This window comes from Mauremys mutica, chromosome 2 (genome assembly GCF_020497125.1).
Source record: "Mauremys mutica isolate MM-2020 ecotype Southern chromosome 2, ASM2049712v1, whole genome shotgun sequence".
NCBI lineage: Eukaryota > Metazoa > Chordata > Testudines > Geoemydidae > Mauremys > Mauremys mutica.
The window spans coordinates 53,346,669-53,370,982 of record NC_059073.1 but is presented as its reverse complement, the minus strand read 5'-3'; the positions used below and the strand labels follow the sequence as shown (position 1 = coordinate 53,370,982).

At 42.4% G+C, this 24,314-nt stretch overlaps 1 protein-coding gene across 8 annotated transcripts in view; it reads right to left on the bottom strand.

The window, feature by feature from the left end:
• Positions 1-24,047, bottom strand: part of SNX16 (sorting nexin 16) — a 52,596-nt gene extending 28,549 nt beyond the window's left edge. For 2 of the 8 annotated variants that reach the window (XM_045007451.1, XR_006577362.1), the window contains exons 1-4: positions 23,137-23,341; positions 14,287-14,744; positions 6,897-6,983; positions 2,622-2,770 (exon numbers count right to left, since the gene is read on the bottom strand). In XM_045007451.1, the coding sequence (XP_044863386.1) occupies positions 2,622-2,770; positions 6,897-6,983; positions 14,287-14,661 (611 nt within the window). In that variant the 5' untranslated portion in view covers positions 14,662-14,744; positions 23,137-23,341. The other 6 variants (XM_045007454.1, XM_045007452.1, XM_045007455.1 and 3 more) reach the window with 6 other exon arrangements.
• Positions 24,048-24,314: the final 267 nt, after the last annotated feature.

Here is a 24,314-nt window from a genome sequence, read left to right as displayed (position 1 = left end):
CTAAAAAGAAGATTTAACAGTCAATTCAAATACCATGGATTCTGGACCAAAAATGTATCCCAGAATGCACAGCATACTACAGAGTGCATAAAATTAGATTGCAGACTGAGGTGACCAGCAGGAAAGCTATTTTATTCAGGTTCTTGTGATACAGCCATCATGGTGGCCAATTTAAGTACTTAAGTATTTAATGCCACCACTGCCTTACAATTTGAATACCACTCAACTATTTAAAAATAGAAATAAGTCTTACTTCCCAGCTTGATTAGTTTAACACTCCCTCCTCACCAGAGTCTACACAGGAAGAACTTACTGAGGAAAAACTAAGCTAAAAAGGCTTTGAATTTAGTTCTGAAAGTGGTGAGAGCCATGACTATTCTCTTGTGAGAGCAAGTTCCATAGCTAGATCCAGCTTCTGTGAAAGTGTTAAGTATCAGAGGGGTAGCCGTGTTAGTCTGGATCTGTAAAAGCAGCAAAGAATCCTGTGGCACCTTACAGACTAACAGACGTTTTGGAGCATGAGCTTTCGTGGATGAATACCCACTTCATCGGATGCAAGACGAAAGTGAAAGTGTTGTCTCCTAAACTAACAAGCCTTCTCCTATTGGTTAACGGTTCCATTTTTTTGGTGGAATGCAGCTATCATGCAAATAGTCAAGTAGTTAGGACCAATCCCAAAAAAGATTTTGGAACAAGATGCCTTTCAATCAAACACACAATAGAAATTTTTGCACTCTCTGCAAAAAGACATTTATGGTAAGGAGACTTAAGCTTGGTCTACATTAGAAAATTATGTTGGCTTACCTACATTGGTCAGGGATATGAAAAATCCATACCCCTGAGTGGTGTAGTTAAACCAACCTAACTCCCAGTGTAGACAGCCCTAGGTCAATGGAAGAATTTTTCTGTCATCCTAGCTACTGCCTCTCAGAGAGGTGGATTACCTACACTAATGGGAGAAGCCCTCCCTTTGGCACAGGTAGCGACTACTACACTGAAGTGCTACAGCTTTGTGCTGCTATAGCATTTCAAGTGTGGACAAGCCTTAAGGGCTTGTCTTCAAAGCTAAAAAAACTGCCTTTTTCACCTCAGGGTAAACAACATGCCTTACCTATCCCAAAGTAAAAAACACTGTGAAGACAAAGCACTTCAGTTTTAGCATGAGGTAAACTTGCCATGGTTAACTGCTGGCAGGGGCATAGCACTGTTTGTGTCATGGTAAAACTGAAGTGCCTGGTCTTCACTGCCGTTTTTATCTCAAGGTAGCTAAGGCATGTTAATTAACCTGAGCTAAAAAGGCAGCTTTTTTAGCTATGAAGGGCTGAGGGGAAGAGCACACGATAACATTCATACAGTCTAAGGAAGCAACTTGGTGGCTCCTTTCTAAGTGCAAGCCCTGAGAGGGTGAAAGAGATGGACACCATTTCCCTTTCTTTTAGAGACTCACTTTGCTTCAATGTAGGCTACCGTGCAGAGGCTCTCTAATCTGTACTTCTCCCTCCCAGCACCCACTTCAACCTCTTCTCCTTCCCCAATTACTCCCCCACGAAATCTTAAAATTTTATTTGTTACTTTTGCTTCATGAGAAGAGGGTATAATTATCCTCAATTCAAAAGTCTCATATCAGTGAGACTCTAGAAAATTTTTATTGTATTATGAAAAACCAGAATAAATATAGAAATACTTGTGGTGTTATACCACTGATAAAACTACCTTGCATAGTGATACTATGTTACATAACTTTAAACATCTCAAATTTATGCACATTGTTGGAAGTGATTGTGGTGTGGTATTATAGGCCCATAAAACTGAGAAAGCCTAACATTGGAATGAGACAATATAAATTAAAAACCATTTATTAATTGTGTATTCAGCATAGAGAAATATTCTCAGAGTAAACATGCCTTGTGATCTGTCTTACATTTAATTTTTTTTTAAATGTGCAGTTTTTAATTAACCCTCTAAAATAGAATATACCACAATTTCCTCTTTATAGAGATTAAAAAGGTGCAGTAAAATCTACATAATAGTTGACTGCAGAGCATAAGCAGCCAACTTAGTCAGTCAACCCTGGCCCCACCTCCTGCCCCATCCCTTTTCTGAGGCTCTGCCCCAGCTCACTTCATCTCCTCTTCCTCCGTTGCGTGCTCTCCCCCACCCTCACTCAGGGCTTGGCTACACTTACAAATTTGCAGCGCTGCAGCAGGGTGTGAAAACACACCCTCTCCAGCGCTGCAAATTGCGGCGCTGCAAAGCGCCAGTGTGGTCAAAGCCCCAGCGCTGGGAGCCGCGCTCCCAGTCCTGTCCGTTATTCCCCACAGGGAGGTGGAGTACGGACAGCGCTGGGAGAGCTCTCCCCCAGCGCTGGTGCTTTGACTACACTTAGCGCTTCAAAGCGCTGCCGCAGCAGTGCTACCGCGGCAGCGCTTTGAAGTGCTAAGTGTAGCCACAGCCTCACTCTTCACTGGGCTGGGGGAGGGGGTTGGAATGCAGGAGAGGGTAAGGGCTCCAACGAAATTCCATACCTTACTGCTCAAATAGATGGGCTAGTTTGTTAGAGCCTAGTGAGGCCAACTCCAGATGTTAGAGTACATGGCGGGAAAAAACAAACAGTCACATACCAGTTAGCAATGTCTTTATGAGCTACTAAATTCTGCAGGAATGCTTGTAGTCCCAACTGTCGATCTTCCAGGAAGTCAGGGTTATAATTATCCTTGAACCAGCGCTTTGGTGGAAGTGCCAATCGAAAGCCTGGAAACATATCTTTTAACTGAAATAGAAACCAATGACAAATGAAGGAAGACTACAAATAGTGTACCTACTGAAATACTGAATTAGATAAGCCACTAAACAGCTTTTCCCTTAATAATCAGAAATTCCCTTCCATCCCCATTAACTCAAGCGACTCGAATATTTGGCATACATAAAATGACTAATCCACACTACAGTGTAAATTTCTAATCACAGCGTTGCCATTCATTGTTTGGCCCTTGGCAGTCAACTGAGTCTCGATTTTTCAATCTGAAAAATGGGAAGAGTTACCCACCTCACTTTTGTGTTTTGATGCTTCAATTTTGTACACCTTTATGAGTTATAAAGCACTGTGCAAATGCTAAAGTATTACAGCATCAAACATTTCATTGGTATTGCATACAGTTTGTAAAGCACTTTAGGATTCTTTGGGATGAAAGGTGCTATATAAATAAAATATATAAAAGCCATTACAAACCCAGAGGAATGCAGGTCATCCCTTTTTTGGGCCAGCCAATCAAAATCAATTTTGACACATACATGAGGCATTTCTGGCATAGAGCATTAACATTTCAAGATACACAGATCCAGCAAAAATCCCAGTGCTAAATATTTTGTGGCATATTCACACAGCAATGAAATGTTTTTGAAGTATCAGAAATAACTTTTACACTATTTTACCCGAATATAAAAATCAAATATGAAAGTGAACTGACTGTCCAAAATGATAAAACTTATTACTTATTCAACCATGCATAATGGTCTTGAACTGAAAATAATCACAAGGGGTCATTTGTTGCTAGGTTTGCCAACTTTCTGACCGCAGAAAACCGAACACCCTGGCCCCACACCTCCTGCCCCGTCCCTTTTCTGAGGCTCTGCCCCAGCTCACTTCATCCCCCCTTCCTCCGTTGCTTGCTCTCCCCGACCCTCACTCACTCTTCACTGGGCTGGGGGAGGGGGTTGGAATGCAGGAGGGGGTAAGGGCTCCAGCTGGGGGTCCGCGCTCTGGGGTGCAGGAGGAAGCTCCAGGCTGGCGCGTGGGGCTGACGCATTCGGAGTGTGGGAGGGGGCTCCAAGCTGGGGTAGGGAATTGGTGTGTGGGAGGGTGTGAGGGCTCTGGCTCCGGGGTGGGGCCAGGGATGAGGTTTTTGGGATGCAGGAGGGGGCTCTGGGCTGGAGTCGAGGAGTTCAGAGTGCAGGAGAGTGATCAGGGTTGGGGCAGGGCGGTAGGGTGCATGCGGGAGGGTGTGTGGGCTCCGGGCAGCGCTTATATCAGGTGGCTCCCAGAAGCAGATGGCATGTCCCTCTGGCTGGTAGGAGCAGGGGCAGCCAGGGGGCTCTGCACGCTGCTCCCATCCGCAGGCGCCACCCTCGCAGCTCCCATTGGCTGTGGTTCCTGGCCAATGGGAGCTACAGAGCCAGTGCTCTGTGCCGCAGGCAGGGGCAGCTACGGAGCCCACCTGGCTGCATCTGTGCCTAGGAACTGGAGGGGCATGCCAGCCACTTCTGGGAGCCGCACAGCACTGGCCACTGCAGCCAACCAGACTTTCAACGGTCCCGTTAGCTGTGCTGATCAGAGCTGCCACGGTCCCTTTTCAATCGGGCGTTCTGGTTGAAAACCAGATGTCTGGCAACCCTATTTGTTGCATGTGCTTTCTAAACAGAGATATAAGCATGAGGTGGGCCCAGAACAAAGGGACATTGGGTATGGTGATATTAGATACACACATTCAAAGTTGTGGAAATTCCTTTATCCAAACCCTGGTGCTCAATGTGATTCATCTATGCACTACTGCAGAGAGATCTGTCTCTGTGCTTACAATAATACATATCAGTTACTCAGTGCAGTAAGCAGTTAAAAACTATTCCATGATAAAAGCAAAAAATATTGCCTAACAGTCTACTTCTATGATAAATATCACATGTATTTCAACTAGAAACCTTCATTTTGAACTTCAGGGAAATTACAACTATCTCATGAATCTCAGTATTAACCTAGGTCAGAGGTTTTATAAGTGTAATGTTATCTTTATTTTGCTAGAAAACTGAAGGCTACATATACCTGTGATTATCTCTGGTTTCTGCCATCATCCCAATCCACAGCCTAAGATGATTTGTGTATTGCATCATGTCTTTTGAACCCTGTTGCATGTATAGCCTTTTAGCTCAGATATCCAGAGAGCATAGTACTAGTATTAATACCGGCTGAGTAAACATCTATAAATATGAGTAGACAGACTTCTTTTTCTCTCTGCTTCTTTTAAGTCTTGTATAACCTTAGAGTACCAATTTAGCTTGCTGTAAAGTACTCTAATCCTAAAACTTTGAGAGGATTCACATATTAAAATTATAAAGAAAAATTCCAAAATTATGCCAAAAAAAGTTTGAAAGTACTCATCGGAAAGGTGTGAAATTCTGCAAGTGGAATGAGACAAAAAATCCACTACAATAGTTTTCCCTTTAAAACAAAATATCTTTATGATGTTATGATGCTGACAAAAAAAACTAGGGACTTCAAAAGTAAAGGCTTTATAGTAGTGGCTTTCACTCACACTCATCCAAACAAACTCCCATGACAATATCATGTTACAGCTTAGTCTTAATTTCCAACTTTCACAACCTATATCCTAACTAAGTAACATGTTTTGTAATGCATCCAGAAAATGCCTACAGTCCCCCATCTACAAAATAAGATTAAGCTTCTCCACCAAAACAAATCAGTTTTGACCTGGAGAGAAAGGGTGTTGAGTTAAATCTCTATGCTTATCAATTCTTAGCCTTTGTCTTGACATGACTAACAAAATGTTAATTGTTAGATAGATGACTAGGCTACTAGCAATTGAACTGAAACCACCAACACTACAGCCAAGGAAAGAGAAAACGTGAAGGGAGAGGGTATGATCAGGCTTTAGCTAGTGCCAAAGCAGTGCATAGAATGAGAAAGATGGCGTTAAGGCTCTGAAATTTGTCCAAGACGACAAACTGATTCACGTTCAGTGGTCTTCTAGTTTAAACATTCTATTGTATTTTGACACCTGTCGTTATACAGGTGGCCTAGAGGATAACCAACAACAACAGAAACAAGGACTCCAAGGAAACTCCGTATATGTGCAATGTGCAAGTTGTTACTTAAGTTGCAAGACAATAACCAAGACATTGGTTATAACCGTTGTTGCATCCATGCTTTTTTGGGTCCATGTGCCTAAATAATCTCGATTGGTTAGATCAGTAGAAAAAGAACAAAGAGAAAGAACAGAACAAAAATTTAACAAGGATGAAAAGACAAATTATGATGTATTTAGAAATATAAAAATGAAACATCAATAAACAGACTGAAGAAGAAATAGAAATGTCAAACAGTAAAAGACAAAACGTGAAGCAGTTATTCTTGAGAATAAAGAGAAAATATAATTTCCCCTTGTGGACTCCGATACTCCTAAATTTTCACATATCCCACTATTTGTGTTCTATAAACACTGAACAAACTTGTCCAGCAGAAACACAAGAAGTTCACTGTAAAAGGATATCATTTCTATAAAGTTCAAAGTTAAGTTGCTGGCTTATACATGCTCTATCCTGTACTAGCCTTTACTTTCTATCAGCTTCTTGTAATTAAAAAAAATCAATACTTATGGAATCTATTAACTCCCAAGTCTCTGAAGACAAATACAGAAGACTAGCATTTCCCATAAACATATATAATACTTTTGGAGCTCGTATAAATCAGGAGCATCAGATCTAACCGTTGATCAATACGATTCTCCTGCATTAGAGACACTATGAAGATGAGGAGGATAGATAAATACTCTATCATTCTTGTAAGAGAAACTAGATCGTCTTACCCCACTTCTATCCAAGTGTTTAATTATTAAGAGTTAAATACCCTGCATTCAGGTACATACAGTGTATTATGAAGCATTAAAACAGTTTCACTTGAAAAAAAAATTCCATCAATTTTCTAAAAGTGATATATCCCAGTGTTTTCCAGTCATTAATATAAACACACTAACCCTTTATATGTGCAAAGAACGCAAAAGCAAAAGCAGATGCAGAAAGGTCAACATAAGATAAAGCAAAGGAAACAACAGAAATAGATCACACAAAATCATTTGAGAACTTGCCAGTTTAAACTTGTTACTCACCTTGTCATTAAGCCTGGAGAAGTCGGTGTACCTTCTGAAAACCACCCAACTTTCCTCTGGACTTCTCTTTACCAGTATTTTGTAAACCTATTACGTAAAAATCAATAGCATAGCTTCAGAAAAGGGAACAAACGGGCATCCTCCTATTATAGTTCAATGATTGGTTATTTCAGCCTTCCATTCTCCTGTTCGAGAAAGTGGAAGGATGATATAAATGAAAAAAGTTTAACCAAAAATATTAGCTAAAGGTATTCTACAGATTAAAAACCCCTACATTTAAAAGTTCTCTCATAACATTTAAATGGAAATTAACATGCATTGATCATGAAGGGGAAACTAAGGAAAGGAAGACTGACTTAGAAAGGGAAGGAAAAAAAGGGAAATTCCTTTCTCTCTAAGAACAAAGGGTGAAATCCTGGCTCCAATTAAGTCAATTATAAACTCTGACTTCAATGGAGCCAGGATTTCCCCCAAAGTATTTTCCACCAAAGTTGAAACCTCTGGTACCAAAGATACATCAATAAAACATGCTATAACTAATTAGGTCTGTTGGAATTAGCCTGTATTCCAGCTTTACTTTTTACTAATCCATGAGACCAATCTCCCTCTTAAACATAACATTGATGCTACCAAGCAGGCTCTGGGGCAGTGTTAATTTTGAACTCTGTATCATGTAAAAGATCCAGATCTGCACTGGATAATGGTTTGAAAACTTGGCTGCACATACTCACACACGTAGGTACTGCAGGACAATCCCCTCCCCTACCTTCCACCCCCCAAAAAAGACAATCACTCTTTTGGCTTAAATTTTTATTCAGCCTGGTAGTTTTTGTCCTCCCAAATGACTGAACATGACAGACCAGCCAATAATGTACATACTAGTTCAGAGTGACCGAGCTGACAGTATCAAAATTGTAGTAATTGATCACTTGACTCAGATGTGGTGTCATTACATCACAACAACCCCACTTGATCAGGACATGCAGGAAAATGAACAAGAGGCACAAAGGATGTATTTTAAGCAGCAAGCCACAACTTTAACACTAATGTGCCCCTTCTCCATCTCTCAAACACCAGGTACTTAAGTGGGTCCAGTCTGGTGTTCAGGACTTCCAACGTACAACCAATAACTTGGGGGTAGACCCAGGTAGGCCCACCTTTGGGACTCAACTCACTTCTGAATGTCTCTACCTCTCCTGCATGGGAGGCAACAGTTATCAAGGGAGGCCCTTAGTCTGAAGATTTCAGGTTTCCCATTTTTCCCCATAGCAAAAAGATCACCAGTGAAATCCTGGGTCTCACTTACCTTTGAAAGCTGGTCCCTTTTAGCCTTATCCACAATGGAGGAAGAGGCTTTTGAAAAGCCCAGGGAAGTCTAAATAGGAGAGTTGGGCTTCCATGAGAACCAGTTGACTAGCTCGTTCCCGCATCTCAACCCAATGGCAAGGCAACAGACCTCAAGGGTGGAAGCCCCTTTACCATGCATGAATGAACCTTCATGTTCTTCCCATGCACTGTGTACTCCCCCTGCAAGCTACTCAAGATTGTCCCTTCCCTGCAGTCAACAGGGGAGTATTCTTCCACCTTTCATTATGATTAGGAGACTCAACCTTTTTGGATATGGAGGAGAGGAAAGAAGGAGGAAAAAAAGTGACAGAGGCAGAGATAATGGTATAGAAAAATGCATGAATGCATGGTATGGAGCTAAAGAGGTGCTGTAATATAGAAAATATTAAACACTGTCCAAAAGAAAATAAGTTGAGTATCACTGATCTACAATATGTAGTAGCTAAGTACATGAAGATCTACAGTGAATCAAGAACTCATGAGTTTATTAGTAAAAACAATGTGAAGATACTTCCAGTACTCCAAGATTACAACCTTGATTTCCCAGTGTAAGGAAAAATAATGAAAAGCTTAGTTAATATTCAGGGACTTTTTTTTTTTTTTTTTTGCACAGTATAGGTTGATACAGCTCCTTGGTTAAATTGACAAGAAGCAAGAAATTTCTGGAATTTTTATTGTTTACAATTCTTCCCCCAGAGATATCCCGTACATACTCTGCTTCTTCGTACATTTTTCTTAACCATCTTTTTCCCCTTGTATAAGAAATTTTACAGTACTTCAAGTTTTTTATAGCAGATTCTTCATTTACTGGTAAATACAATTTTTGCTATAGTCTCAGTAGCTAATAACTCTCAATTCTGGGAAATCTATGTGAATCCTTCTCAGAGAGTTAGACTACTTTTGGTTTATTTGGTCCTTCATAAAGGAAAAATTGTACACAGTTGTACTATGGTTTAAAAATAAATACACAATGATATGAAAAAGAAAATACAAAAACATCTATGGACAGGTCTTTATAGATATGTCTACACAGTAAAGAGAAACCTGTGGCTAGACCATTCCAGCTGATTTGGGCTTGGGCTTGTCGGACTGTTTCACTGCTGTGTAGACTTCCAAGCTTGGGCTGGAGCCCAAGCCCTGGGACCCTCCCACCCTGTAGGGTCCTAAGGCTTGGGCTTTGCCTGAGCTCAGAAGTCTACACTGCCATGAAACAGACCAGCATCCTGTGAGCCCGAGTTGGCCAGCTGTGAGTTTTTCTTTGCTGCATAGGCATACCCTACGTTTATTATAGTCACTAATTAACTTTTTAAAAAACCCAACTTTCTTAGGAGTATAGAATTCTATATGTTGAAGCCTTGAGACTGATAGAAATCACTTCTCTGTGTAAGTTGCATTGTACAGTGCTTTAAAAATATAAGATCTTATCTTGTAATTCAGTCTAATGATACAAGATTCATTTGCAAAACCAAGACACTGATACAAACTAATTGCTGATGTGATAAAACATAAGGATAGAGAACTGTAGGTTAGGAAAGCTAAAATCACTCATATATATATACTATAACTGACAATTGGTTTGTGTTTTCAACATGTTTAGAGATTGTTACTGCAGTTTATGAAAATGCTCTGCCACCAAGCAATTAAATAAGCATAAAAAAAACAAGTCCACAAAGCCATTTAAAAGACTGTAGAGTTCTGCAGTCAGAGTTATGCAAAAGGACAGACTGCTTACGTATATGCAGAAAATAATGAATCTGTCCACGGCCTGAATATTTTTTGGGTCAACATCTTCCAAGATTATCATCATTTAAATCTCCCTTCCCTCATATCTTCCAAGACTTATGTTGGGTTTTCCAACTGATAATTGGTTTACAACTTTACTTGCATTGCTTTATGTGCTAGACACAAAAGATTTATATTTTAAAAATAATAATTTGGCTTAGCCACCTTACTATATGAAACCAAGTGTTTAACAGTAAAGTATTTCAAATAAATTTATACTAAATTTTAGTAGCAAAGTGTTCCATAATAAAAAATGAATTTTAACTTTTGCAAAACAACTCTTGCAGGAGTCACTGAATTCCAAAAACTACAAACAATGGAAATTCAAGGCTATTTATATTTTAGGGAATACCAGATATTAAACAAAGTATTTGACCACTATAGCAAGAAAGTCTTCTTCATGGTAACTTTTCAAAAAGCTATTTCTATTGGGCTTCCATCCCCTTCCCTCTTCCTCCTCTGTGCCTTACTGATTTTAAGAAGGTTTCACAGGTCTGATTGCTGATGTGACCTATCAATGATTGATTCAATGATTACTTAATGCTCATAGTATATATAGGTGTAACTCAGTTTTCACTTACTTATTGAAAACATGAAACATAGATGTTGAATAGTTCCCCACTATATATTTTCAAATGCAACAGTTATAGAAAAGAGAAGCAAGGCATTCAGCAAGAGCAAAAAACCTGAAAAATTAAGTATCAGTGTAAATAGAATATCTGGAGCACATACGATAGGATTCCCAAACTAAAAGATTTATTGTAGTCCAAAGCCAAGTCTCTCTTTTGTTAAGCTCTCCATGTTTGTATTTTTAAAAAAAACTTTGGCCCCGATCCTGTAAAAATATTTGTATTAATTAAATACGACCTTAAGTGTTACAGAATAGAGGCATTTATTTATATCTTACTTTGTCCTTTTGCATTTGATGATTTTATCTTTGTATTTTAAAAGAAGCTGAAGTGAACATGGTTGTTCTTATAACGACTTCACTGTTAGCATCTTTTTAGACCAAATTTACTTGTTAGCATAACAGCACCACTCATTCTGTCACCACAGTTTTGAAGCTAGTATTTATTAGAAACCTAAAAACTAACTTATATGTGACATAATTTTGCTAATGTGTTTTTTGAAATGATAGCGAGGATAATGTTAAAAGTTGAGAAATGTATGAAGTCACTGAAATAAATGTTAACTTCCTTTAAAATACTCTAAGTGAAAAAACTTCTTACAAAGATTCATAATTTTCATTTTTAAAATATATACTTGTAAGTGTCTGATGGCATTAACTTCCAGTCGCTATTAACCTGGAAGAAACTGAAGATGAATTAGAGAGAGAGGGAAAAAAAAATCTCCATTCACCAATTTCCAGCTCCATCTAATTTGCACCTACTTCCTTTGTGATTAATATTATTTTCCTGACCATTACTAGGAAATTGTACACATTATGTCACATTGGCCTCTTAACCACAAGTGATTTTTTTTCACTTAGATGTCACAATCTTCAGGAATGTGAAGTCTCAGTGAAGTGCCTCAACCACATCCATTGAAGTAAATGCCTTCTTCATCTGTTTAGTTCTAAATGGGATGTCAAAGGAATTACAACTGGCAGCTATTCCACACGTTCCATAAATAATTTTCAGAACAGTTAAGCTGATATTTTGACATGAGATGCCAGACGTGATTGTTTGCAGCTTATTGTTCATGCATTCATACTGAAGTGTTTGGAACACAACAGATCTGTTTAAAGGGGCTAACACTGGCAAAACAAGAAGCTACAAAACATGTAGTTTTGGCATTTTAGCAAGTTCTTTAACAGCTGTAAAGATAAAAAACATGTCAGTCTTTTAATGCTTGTTCTAAAGAGGACAAATGATCTTTCAGACATTAAAATGTGAACAATCTCTCCCATAGCTACTTATCCTGCACTTAGGACAAAAGAATCCCATGCACTGCTACAGACTAGAGACCAAATGGCTAGGCAGCAGTTCTGCAGAAAAGGACCTAGGGGTTACACTGGATGAGAAGCTGGATATGAGTTAACAGTGTGCCCTTCTTGCCACGAAGGCTAATGGCATTTTGGGCTGTATAAGTAGGGGCACTGCTAGCAATCGAGGGATGTGATCATTTCCCCTCTATTCGACGTTGGTGAGGCCTCATCTGGAGTAGTGTGTCCAGTTTTGGGTCCCACACTACAAGAAGGATGTGGAAAAATTGGAAAGAGTCTAGCGGAGGGCAACAAAAATGATTAGGGGGCTTGAGCACATGACTTATGAGGAGAGGCTGAGAGAACTGGGATTGTTTAGTCTGTAGAAGAGAAGAATGAGGGGGGATGTGATAGCTGCTTTCAACTACCTGAAGGGGGATTCCAAAGAGGATGGAGCTTGGCTTTTCTCAGTGGTGGCGGATGACAGAACAAGGAGCAATGGTCTCAAGTTGCAGTGGGGGAGGTTTAGGCTGGATATTAGGAAAAACTTTTTTACTAGGAGGGTGGTGAAGCACTGGAATGGGTTACCTAGGGAGGTGGTGGAATCTCCTTCCTTGGAGGTTTTCAAGGTCAGGCTTGACAAAACCCTGGCTGGGATGATTTAGTTAGGCATTGGTCCTGCTTTGAGAAGAGGGTTGGACCAGATGACCTCCTGAGGTCCCTTCCAACCCTGATAGCTATGTTCTATCACTTGCTTGGTGTTTTTTTCCAAGGAATTTCTGACCTGAAAGGAGGAAAGATTGTAACAGATTTGCTGATACAGGAGTTGAACAGGAATACAAAGAGGGTATTGTAACTAATTTAAATCAACAAGGGTTAATGAAAAATAGATCTGGTCAAACTAACTTGGTATCTTTTTTGATGAATTTACAAGTTTGGGTATATTTAGACTTCTGTAAGGTATCTGACTTGGTACCGCACATTGTGAATAAAAACTAGAATGATATAAAATTAACATGGCAAATATTCAATGCATAAAAAACTGGCAGGTCTCAAAATATAATTGTACATGGGAAAGGATCAACGAGTGGATGTGTTTCCAGGTCTGTCCCGCAAGGATAGGTTTTTGGACCTACGCTATTTAACATTTTTATCAATGACCTTGGAAGAAAACAAAATCACTGATAAAGTTGGCAAATGACACCAAAAAATGGGGGTAGTGGTAAATAATGAAAAGGACAGGTTATTGACTCAGAGCAATCTAGATTGCTTGGTAAACTAGGCACAAGCAAACATTATGCCTTTTAATAGGTTAAATGTAAATATATACATCTACAGACAAAGAATGCAGGCCACACTTCCCTGGTGGGGGGACTATCCTGAGAAGCAGTGACTCTGAAAAATATTTGGGGGTCAGAGTGGATAATCAGCAGAACATAAACTCCTAATTTATTTCTGTCGGCAAAGGAGCTAATGCAATCCCGGGATGTATAAATAGGGGAATCTCGAATAGGAGTAGAGAGGTTATTTTATATCTATATTTGGCACTGGTGTGACCGCTGCAGGAATACTGTGGCCAGTTCTGGTAACCACGATTCAAAAAGGATGTCGATAAATTGGAAGAGAGTTCAGAAAGAGCCACGAGAATGATTAAAGAATCAGAATACATGCCTTACAGTAAGATTCAAAGAGCTCAGTCTATTTATCTTAATAAAGAGAAGGTTAAGGTGTAATTTTATTGCAGTCTTAAGTAGCTACCTAGGGAACAAGTATTTCATAATGGGCTCTTCAGTGTAGCAGAGAAAGCTATATGATCCAATGGCTAGAAGCTGAAGCTAGACAAATTCAAACTGGAAAAAAGGTATAAAGTTTTAACAGTTTGTAATTTAAATTAACCATTGGAATAATTTATCAAGGCTCATGGTGGATTCTCCATCCCTGACATTTTAAAATCAATATTGGATGTTTTTCTAAAAGATATGCTCTAGGAATTATTTTTGGTGAATTCAAAGGGCCTGTGTTATACAGGAGGTCAGATTAGATCATCACAGTGGTTTGTTCTGACCTTGGAATCTATGAGGCAATGAACTGGGTTCTATTGCAGAGTGTCTGAGACTTCGGGAAAGAAAACCTACATGCCTCAGTTTCCCCATCTGTACAATGGGGAAACTACTCTGACACCTCACAGCAGTATTTTGAAGCAAAATTAAAGTTTGTAAAACACTTTGAGATCCTTGAACGGAAGGTTTAATTATTTAAATGAAAAGCATTATGAAATAAAATTAATGATCCCATTATCTTTACAGGAGGAACTGCACTTCTCTGAAACAAACTTACAGTGAATTTTGCCCTTTCTTCCATCACCTCATACCCCAGTATGGTAGGTGTAGAAGGTCGATCTTCCCAGCTCCCAGAGTCTGTATTTTGCTCAATATCTTCCATAGGCTGAGTACAGTATTCAACAGATGTGTCCACACCTGTAAATTTAGTCCTAACAAGTGGGCTACTACATATAGATGATGTGGAACCAATCTGTTCAGGCACACTCATCTTTTTAAAATTACCAATGGTAGAGTCCTCCAGCTGCCCTTTTGAAGAATTTGAGTTTGTTGAGATGCTCCCAAAGGAAGAACTTCTTTGGTTTCTGTTTGTTGTAAAGTTGGAAGAGGACCTTCCTATAGGAATAGGAACAGGAACGTAGGGAGTTGCCATTCTTCATTAGAAAACTTCAGCAAATCTACACTTTGTGGTCCAAGAATTTAAGGTTCATTCTCTTCTTTTCAAGAATACAATATCTGGAAACAAAACAAAAAAAACCTTTGAAATGACTATCTTTCTTAATATTTCTACAATGAATATTATATTAAAACACTGTATTTGGAGGAGTCCACAGTTACATTAAGATAACAGTTAAAACACCATTACATGGAATTTGCAATCATGTTAAGTGCCCCCTCAAAAGTTAATCTTTAATTTTTAAAAGGTGCATTGTCAGAGAGGTCCTCTACCTCTCAGAGCCATTAAAACCTGAATGGATAGTTAAGGTACGACTTGCATTCCATTACACAAACCCAAAGAAAAAGATTGTATTTAAATACTGTTGCATCATGGGTGATGCGTAATGGAGGCTAAGCCTCCCCAAACCTCACACTGCCAAGAAGGGAGAACAGTGGCGGATTTGGGATGCTCGGAAAAATCTCCCCCCGCCATGGCCCCAGGGCTGGAGGAACTCTCACTCCCTGCTGTGTCCCTGGGGCCCTGGCAGGGGCACAGAGCTTTTCCGGTCTCAGGGCTGCAGCAGCGTGAGGGAGAAGAAGAAGCGGGGGCCTTGGAGGGAAGAGGTGGAGTGGGGGCAGAACTGCAGGGGAAGAGGCAGAATGGGATGGGGCCTTGGGCACACAAAAGGGGCAGAATAGGGGAGAGGCTCCGGGCTTCAGCTAGGGTCAAGAGCTCTGCCGGTCCCAGCTGAGAACTTGACCCCGGCTGAGCTCAGGTCCCCCACCGACTCTTGGCCCCGACCTAGCTCTCAGCACAGTGGGGCGGGGGAGAGGGGGACGCTGAGAGCAGCAAGTGGGACGTAGCCTTGGCCAGAAGAGGCAGGGCAGGTATTGGCCTCCGGGAGCTATCCCACAGTGCACCATTGTGACCACTCTGGACAGCAATCTGAACTCGGATGTGCTGGCCAGGTAGACAGGAAAAGCTCCGGGAACTTTTGAATTTCATTTCCTGTTTACCCAGCCTGGAGAGCTCATCAGCACAGGTAACCATGCAGTCCGAGAATCGAAAAAGAGCTCCAGCATGGACTGTACGGGAGATACTTGATCTGATCTCTGTATGGGAGAGGATTCCATGCTAGCAGAACTACGTTCCAAAAAAATCAGAATGCCAAAACATTTGAAAAAGTCTCCAAAGGCATGATGGAGAGAGGACACAAGAGGGACTCACTATAGTGCTGCATGAAAGTTAAGGAGCTCAGGCAAGCCTACAAGAAAACCAAAGACGCAAACAGACGGTCTGGTGCAGAGCCGCAGACATGCCACTCCTACGCTGAGCTGCACGCAATTCTGCGGGGGCCGCCACCCCTACCCCACCCCAACAGTGGATTCCGAGGAGGGGGTACTCTCAGCCATGCCTGAGGATTTTGCGGACGGGCAAGGTGATGATGACGACGACGAGCTTGCGGAGAGCACACCGTTCTCCCCAACAGCCAGGATCTTTTTCTCAGCTTGACTGAAGTAGTCTCCCAACCCTCCCAAGGCGATATCCCGGACCATGAAGCCATAGAAGGCACCTCTGGTGAGTGTACCTTTGTAAATATTATACATGGTTTAAAAGCAACGTATTTTAATGATTAATTTGCCCTGAGGACTTGGGATGCATTCGCAGCCAGTACAGCTACTGGAAAAGTCTGTTGATGTGTCCGGGGATGAAGCAGAAATCCTTCAGGGACATCTCCATGGAGGTCTCCTGGAAGTACTCCAAAAGCCTTTGCAGAACGTTTCCGGGCAGGGCAGCCTTATTCCATCCTCCATCGTAGGACACTTATATGCCATGCTAGTAGCAAGTAATCTGGTATCATTGCATGACAAAGCATGGCAGTGTATGGTCCCAGTGTATGCTGGCATTCAAGCAACATCCATTCTTTATCTTGCTGTGTTATCCTCAGGAGAGTGATATTGTTCATGGTAACCTGGTTGAAATACGGGAATTTAATTAAGGGGACAGAGGTGGCCGGTCCTATGGGGCTGTTTGCCTGTGGCTGAAAAGAAATCCTCCCCGCAGTTAGCCAAGCGGGGGGGTGGGAGGGGGGGAATGGTGCTGAGCTGTTTGCGTTTGGCTAGCAGGGATCTTCCCTGATACCAGCCTTGCGGTGGGGGGAGGGGTAAAGTGATCATCCCAGAGAATTGGATTGGGGGGGGCGGTTAGTTTGGTTTCTGCTGCTGCACGTTAACACAAAAACTGCAGCACTCAACGGGCTTTGCTTGGTATGGGAAAGGAGGGCCTGCTTTTATGAAGGTTGCAGACGCCGAAAGACAATGGCTTACCATGCTGCATGCAAGCTGAATTCTGTTGCCTGGCCCTGTATCTGTGATCTCTAACACCAAAGCCACAGGCACTCAGTATTAAGATGCAAAATGCGAACTTGTACCGAAATCGCATGTGCTATGTAATGTGAATAGTGTTGTTCACCGTGAAAGAGTACCCACATTGTTCTGTAAAATGTATCTTTTTAAATACTTCTCTCCTTTTTTTCCCTCCCACAGCTGCAAATTTTTCAAACCTCCCTCCTGCGTCCTGAAGGCTATCTCAGATAAGGAGGTGAAAAAAAACGCACACGAGACGAAATGTTCTCTGAAATCATGCAATCGACCCGCAGTGAAAGAGCTCATTTGAATGAATGGAAGGACACAGTATCACAGTACAGGAAAGCGGCCAACGAACGTGAAGACTGGAGGGACGCTCGAGATGAGAGGTGGCAGCAGGAAGATCAGAGGAGCCAGGATGCAATGCTGCAGCTACTGCGGGATCAAAAGGACTTGCTCCTGCGTCTGGTGGAGCTTCAGGAAGGTCAGCAGGATCACAGAGTGCCGCTGCAGCCCCCGTATAACGGCCCTCCTGCCTCCCCACGTTCCATAGCCTCCTTACCCAGACACCCAAGAACATGGGGGGGGGGGGAGAGGCTCCATGCACCCTGCCACTCCACCCCAGTGGACAGCCCAAGCAAAAGGCTGTCATTCAACAAGTTTTGAAGTGGCCTTTTCCTTCCTTCTCTCCTCCCCTCCTCCCACACCCCACCCAGGCTACCTTGTCAGTTCTCTCCCTAGTTTTATAATCAATTAATAAAGAATACATGGATTTTAAATGATAGTGACTTTATTTCCTTTGAAAGCAAGCTGTGATCGAAGGGGGGAGGGTGGGTGGCTTACAGGGAATGAGTCAATCAAGGGGGAAGGTTTTCATCAAGGAGAAACAAACAGAACTCTCACACCGTAGCCTGGCCAGTCATGAAACTGGTTTTCAAAGCTTCTCTGATGCGCAGCGCTTCCTGGTGTGTTCTTCTAACGGTCCTGGTGTCTGGCTGCACGTAATCAGCGGTCAGGCAATTTGCCTCAACCTCCCACCCCACCATAAATGTCTCCCCCTTACTCTCACAGAGATTGTGGAGCACACAGCAAGCAGCAATAACAATGGGAATATTGTTGCATCCGACGAAGTGGGTATTCACCCACGAAAGCTAATGCTCCAATACGTCTGTTAGTCTATAATGTGCCACAGGACTCTTTGCCGCTTTTAATGGGAATATTGGTTTGGCTGAGGTCTGAGCGAGTCAGTAAAGTGCACCAGCGACCCTTTAAACGTCCAAATGCACATTCTACCACAATTCTGCACTTGCTCTGCCTATAGTTCAACTGCTCCTTACTACTGTCCAGGCTGCCTGTGTATGGCTCCATGAGCCATGGCATTAAGGGGTAGGCTGGGTCCCCAAGGATAACTATAGGCATTTCAACATCCCCAATAGTTATTTTCTGGTCTGGGAAGTAAATCCCTTCCTGCAGCCGTTTAAACAGAGTAGTGTTCCTGAAGACACGAGCTTCATGAACCCTTCCCGGCCATCTCACGTTAATGTTGGTGAAACATCCCTTCTGATCCACCAGTGCTTGCAGCTCCATTGAAAAGTACCACTTGAGGTTTATGTACTGGCTGCCCTGGTGCTCCGGTGCCAAGATAGGGATATGTGTTCCATCTATCGCCCCTCACAGTTAGGGAACCCCATTGTAGCAAAGCCATCCAGTATGACCTGCATATGTCCCAGAGTCACTACCTTTGGTAGCAGAAGCTCAGTGATTGCTTTGGATACTTGGATCACAGCAGCCCTCACAGTAGATTTGCCCACTCCAAATTGATTCTCGACTGACTGGTAGCTGTCTGGCGTTGCAAGCTTCCACAGGGCTATCGCCACTCGCTTCTCAACTGTGAGGCTGCTCTCATTTTGGGGTCTTTGCACTTCAGGGCAGGGGAAAGCAAGTCACAAAGTTCCATGAAAGTGGCCCTACGCATATGAAAGTTTCACAGCCACTGGGAATTGTCCCATACCTGCAACACTATGCGGTCCCACCAATTTGTGCTTGTTTCCCGGGCCCAGAATCGGCGTTCCACGGCATGAACCTGCCCCATTAACACCATGATCTCCAAAGTGCCGGGGCCCACGGTTTGAAAGAATTACGTGTCCATGTCATCACTCTCGTCGCCATGCTGCCGCCGCCTCCTCCTCACCTGGTTTTGCAGGTTCTGGTTCAGCATAAACTGCACGATAATGCATGAGGTGTTTACAATGTTCATGGCTGCTGCGTTGAGCTAAGCGGGCTCCATGCTTGCCGTGGTATGGTGTCCACACAGGTAACCCAGGAAAAAAGGCGTGAAACAGTTGTCTGCCATTGCTTTCACAGAGGGAGGGAAGGTGGGGGAGGGGGCCTGATGACATGTACCCAGAACCACCCACGACAATGTTTTTTGCCCCATCAGGCATTGGGATCTCAATCCAGAATTCCAATGGGCAGGGGAGACTGCAATGCTCCGGAACTCGACGTTAGCCTCAGTACTATGGACGCACACCGCCGAATTAATGTGCTTAGCATGCACTTGACTTTATACAATCTGTTTCCAAAAATCGATTTCTGTAAAATCGGAGTAATCCCATAGTGTAGACATACCCCAAGTCTGACATCAGTACCAGGCAAACTGGTTGAAACTATAGTAAAGAACAAAATTGTCAGACATATAGATGAACATAATTTGTTGGGGAAGAGTCAACATGGTTTTTGTAAAGGGAACTCATACCCCACCAATCTACTAGAATTCTTTGAGAGGTCAACAAGCACGTGGACATGGGGAACCCAGTGGATATAGTGTACTTAGATTTTCAGAAAGCCTTTGACAAGGTCCCTCACCAAAGGCTCTTAAGCAAAGTAAGCTGCCCATGGGATGAAAGGGAAGATCCTCTCATGGATTGATAACTGGTTAAAAGATAGGAAACAGAGTAGGAATAAATGGTCAGTTTTCAGAATGGAGAGAGAAAAATAGTGGTGTCCCACACGGGTCTGTACGGGGACCAGTACTATTCAACATATTCAAATGATCTGGAAAAAGGGGTAAACAGTGAGGTGGCAAAATTTGCAGATGATACAAAACTACTCAAGATAGTTAAGTCTATAGTTAAGATAGACAGTCAAAGCAGACAGCGAAAAGCTACAAAGGGATGTCACAAAACTAGGTGACTGGGTAACAAAATGGCAGATGAAATTCAGTGCTGATAAATGCAAAGTAATGCACATTGGAAAACATAATCCCAACTATACATATAAAGTGATGGGGTCTAAATTAGTTGTTACCACTCAAGAGAGATCTTGGAGTCATGTGGATAGTTCTCTGAAAACATCCACTCAGTGTGTGGTGGCAGTCAAAATAGCGAACAGAATGTTGGGAATCATTAGGAAAGGGATAGATAAGACAGAAAATATATTGCCTCTATATAAATCCATAGTACACCCGCATCTTGAATACTGAGTGCAGATGTGGTCGCCCCATCTCAAAAAAGATATATTGGAATTGGAAAAGGTTCAGAAAAGGGCGACAAAAATGACCAAGAGTATGGAACAACTTCCATATGAGGAGAGATTAATAAGACTGGGACTTTTCAGCTTGGAAAAGAGACAACTAAGGAGGAATATAATAGAAGTCTATAAAATCATGACTGGTGTGGAGAAAATAAACAAGGAAGTGTAATGTACTCCTCATAACAGAAGAACTAGGGATCCCCAAATGAAATTAATAGGCAGCAGGTTTAAAACAAACAAAAGGAAGCATTTCTTCATACAACGCACAGTTAACCTGTGGAACTCTTTGCCAGAGGATGTTGTGAAGGCCAAGACTACAACAGGGTTCAAAAAAGAACTAGACACATTAATGGAGAACAGATCCATCAATGGCTGTTAGCCAAGATGGGCAGGGATGGTGTCCCTAAGCCTCTGTTTGCCAGAAGCTGGGAATGGATGACAGGGAATGGATCACTTGATGATTACCGGTTCTGTTCATTCTCTCTGGGGCACCTGACATTGTCCACTGTTGGAAGGCAGGATACTGGGCTAGATAGACCTTTGTTCTGACCCAGTATGGCCGTTCTTATGTTCTTAACTCCTTCAGGCGCCCTGACTTTAAAGACACATATAATGTGCAAGAACACACTACTTCATAGTTGGAGATCATGTTACAGTTTTAAATTCTCAACAACAAAAACATTTTGATCTGTCATGATTTGCTAATGGCAGAGTTCAAAAATATAATTAAAAACTAGAATCTTTGTTTGGAAGCCAAATCATCAGCAAAAGAAAACAATGCAAAAGTGACAGCCCAAAATCTCAACTGAACTTAAAGTAATTGCTCCTATACATTTACTTGGATTGACACAACACATGAAAAGGAAGAAGAAAAAACAGACAAAAAATTGTTTTGCTACTTGCCTAAAAGTATTTTGACAGATAAGAGGCACTGAGGATGACCGGTTAAGGATCATTTTAAATGAGCTACCCATCTAATGTATTAAAGTTTAATACTACTCTCATATTTCATTACAATAAAGCAGTGGAATCATTACACCCCAGCTACTTTACGGATGCATACAGCAAAACATTCAGCACACTCTTTCTAACACCACAACAAAGTAAACAACTTTTCTCCATCTTATCCAGAGAGACCTGGATTTTCCCTGTTTTTCAGAAGAGATTTGTTCCTCTCCCAAAGCTCTGTTTGGGATAGTTCAACCCCAACAACAAAGCAAGAATTAAACAGAAAGAAAAGAGCAGTCACCCTTGAAGTTGTTGTCTGAAAATAATTAACTGCTAAACAAACACCATCAAAGAACTGGATTCCAGAATCTCTGCATTATCACATGCTACAAAACAAAGATGTCAATGCTCCTGCCTCCATGTTTACAACACCCAACTCTTCTCTCCTTGAAGTAAACCATCTAAACTCAACACACCATAAAGAAAGAATTTGTCTGTATTTAAATGTGTTGGATACTGCTAACAGTTTAAAATCAGCATGTTTTTCACTAAAGCCAGACACAAAAAAGTTAAAAACAACAAAACTTAAAATCATATATTGTAAATAAAATTTTATTTAGAACTTTAGATTGAATTAAAAAAATAATTTACTTGTTACTATTTATGCTCTGTTTAATTTTAGTGCTTCTCTGTTTGGACAATAAAGTCAGTTTTGTTTTAGTCGATTTCACTTCTAGAGTTCTGGTTTCAAACACTTGATTTTTGTTAAAATTTAGGAACATCTCTATTGGTCTTAGGTTCTATAAAAGCTTGTTTTTACAAAAAATAAATTTTGGGCTAAATTTAAATGGATACTGTCCATTTAGCCATTTATTAGTTTACTGAAACATTGCTCAGAGACTCAGTGAAACTCAGGCCAGCTGTGCAAAGTGTTGTAAAAAATATACAGGAGCTTATTAATCAAGACATAGGCATCAGCAATAAAAAAAAGTGTGCTCACATAGGCTAGCTAAGTCCATGTCTTAATGGTTCTGAATAATTTACGTTTTTAAAACTAAACAACAATCGCCACTAGCCTTTTATCCAGTCATCAGTTGACATCATTAGTTTGTATTACTTAAAAACTGTTAGAACACATTCCAAAAATGTGGCAAACATCAAGCAAATGAACATTTGGCACCGTGAAATAACTCAGATTCTATTACACCATCAGAGTGCAAACTGCTCTTTTTTAACATAACATTTTCCAAATCTATTAGATAAATAGGCATATCAGATGCATCTAATTATACAGCACAAGAAGATACATGGAAAACTTCCTATCTCCCTTCCCTCTGGAACCTGGTAATTTGAACGTTTTTTTCTTACATAATTTACACCATATAGGCCAGTGCTTTTCAATCGTTTTTCCATCTGCAGACTCCTAAACAATTTCAAGTGGAGATGCAGACCCCTTTGGAAATCTTGGGCATAGTCTGGGGACTCCTAGGGGTCCACGAACTACAGGTGGAAAATGCTGATATAGGCAATTTGAGTATTTTATAATGCATATAACTTTTATGAATAAGAAACAGTATCTTGCATTTACCGTATCTGCACTATCTTCAGATTTAGGCCGTCATACCTGGTGTATGTTGTCGGAACCGTTTTTTCTAACCAATTAAGTCAAACTTCAGTGGGAGCAGAATGAGGCTCCAGGGGCAGGCCCCTTGAACCAGACCGCAGGTTCTTTACCTATTATACAGATCCACAAGCGATTCTACTTCCAAAAAACTTGAACACCAGCCGGCTACAGGGCAGGTCGATATACCAGCCCAGACGCAAAAGACACTCACCCACCTGACGATGAAATATAGGATTTATTTTATTCCCGAATGAGTTTCATTCGCCCATCACTAACATGCAGCCACCTCTGGCGGGGAGACCGGCCAGGCAGCGTGGGCAGAGCAACAGCCCAGCGCGGCAGTGGAGCGGGCGCGCTTGCCGAGCCCCCGGGGCGAGCCCTGCCAGGCTCGGAGCACCGCGCGCCATGGCTGCGGCGGGGGCTACCCTCACCCCAGCGCTCGAGGGCCCTACGGGGGGAGGGGCAGGGGCTGCCCGCGACCAGGGTCTCAGTGACCAGCCGGCCCGGCAGGGGGTCACGGTACCGCGACCCTCCCCCCTCGGCGCGCGGGGGCTGCCCATGTTCCACTGCCCGCCAATAGCCCGCCCCTCGGGGGGGGGGGCTCGGCTCCCTCCCTGCGCACAGACTCCGCCCCCCACCCCACCCGCGTGCCCCAAGGGCCGCGGGGACCCCGGCGCCTCCTCACCTGCTCCCCGTCGCGCTCCCTCGCTAAGCCGCCGCCGCCACACCAGTTGCCCCTCCCCCTCCTCGCGCACAGGGAGGCGGGGCTAGGCCCAGGTTCGCGAGGGAAGGGGCGGGGTAACGGTCAGTACCTGTGGAGTTCGGCCTTACAGCGGGTACTGGGGCGGGCGGGCCTAGGCCCGCCCCCCGACTGTCGGCAGCGAGTTTGAAAAGCATTAAGACTACAAGTCCCAGCAGGCATTGGGGCCACAAATAGACGGCCGCTCCCGGCAGACACCGCGGGAAAAACTGCAGCGCATGCTGGGACCTGCAGACTCTACTCACGGCCTTGCGTGTGAGGGCACGTATGCCCCATGCGTCGCATTGTATGCTGGGAATTGTAGTCTTATGGGTTGCTACTAGTGCTGTTTGCTATGCAGACTGTATTGCTGATGCTTGTGCTATCTTGAAGCAGAATCTGACTTCCAGTGTGTACCAGCACAGCCAGGTGTAGCAGC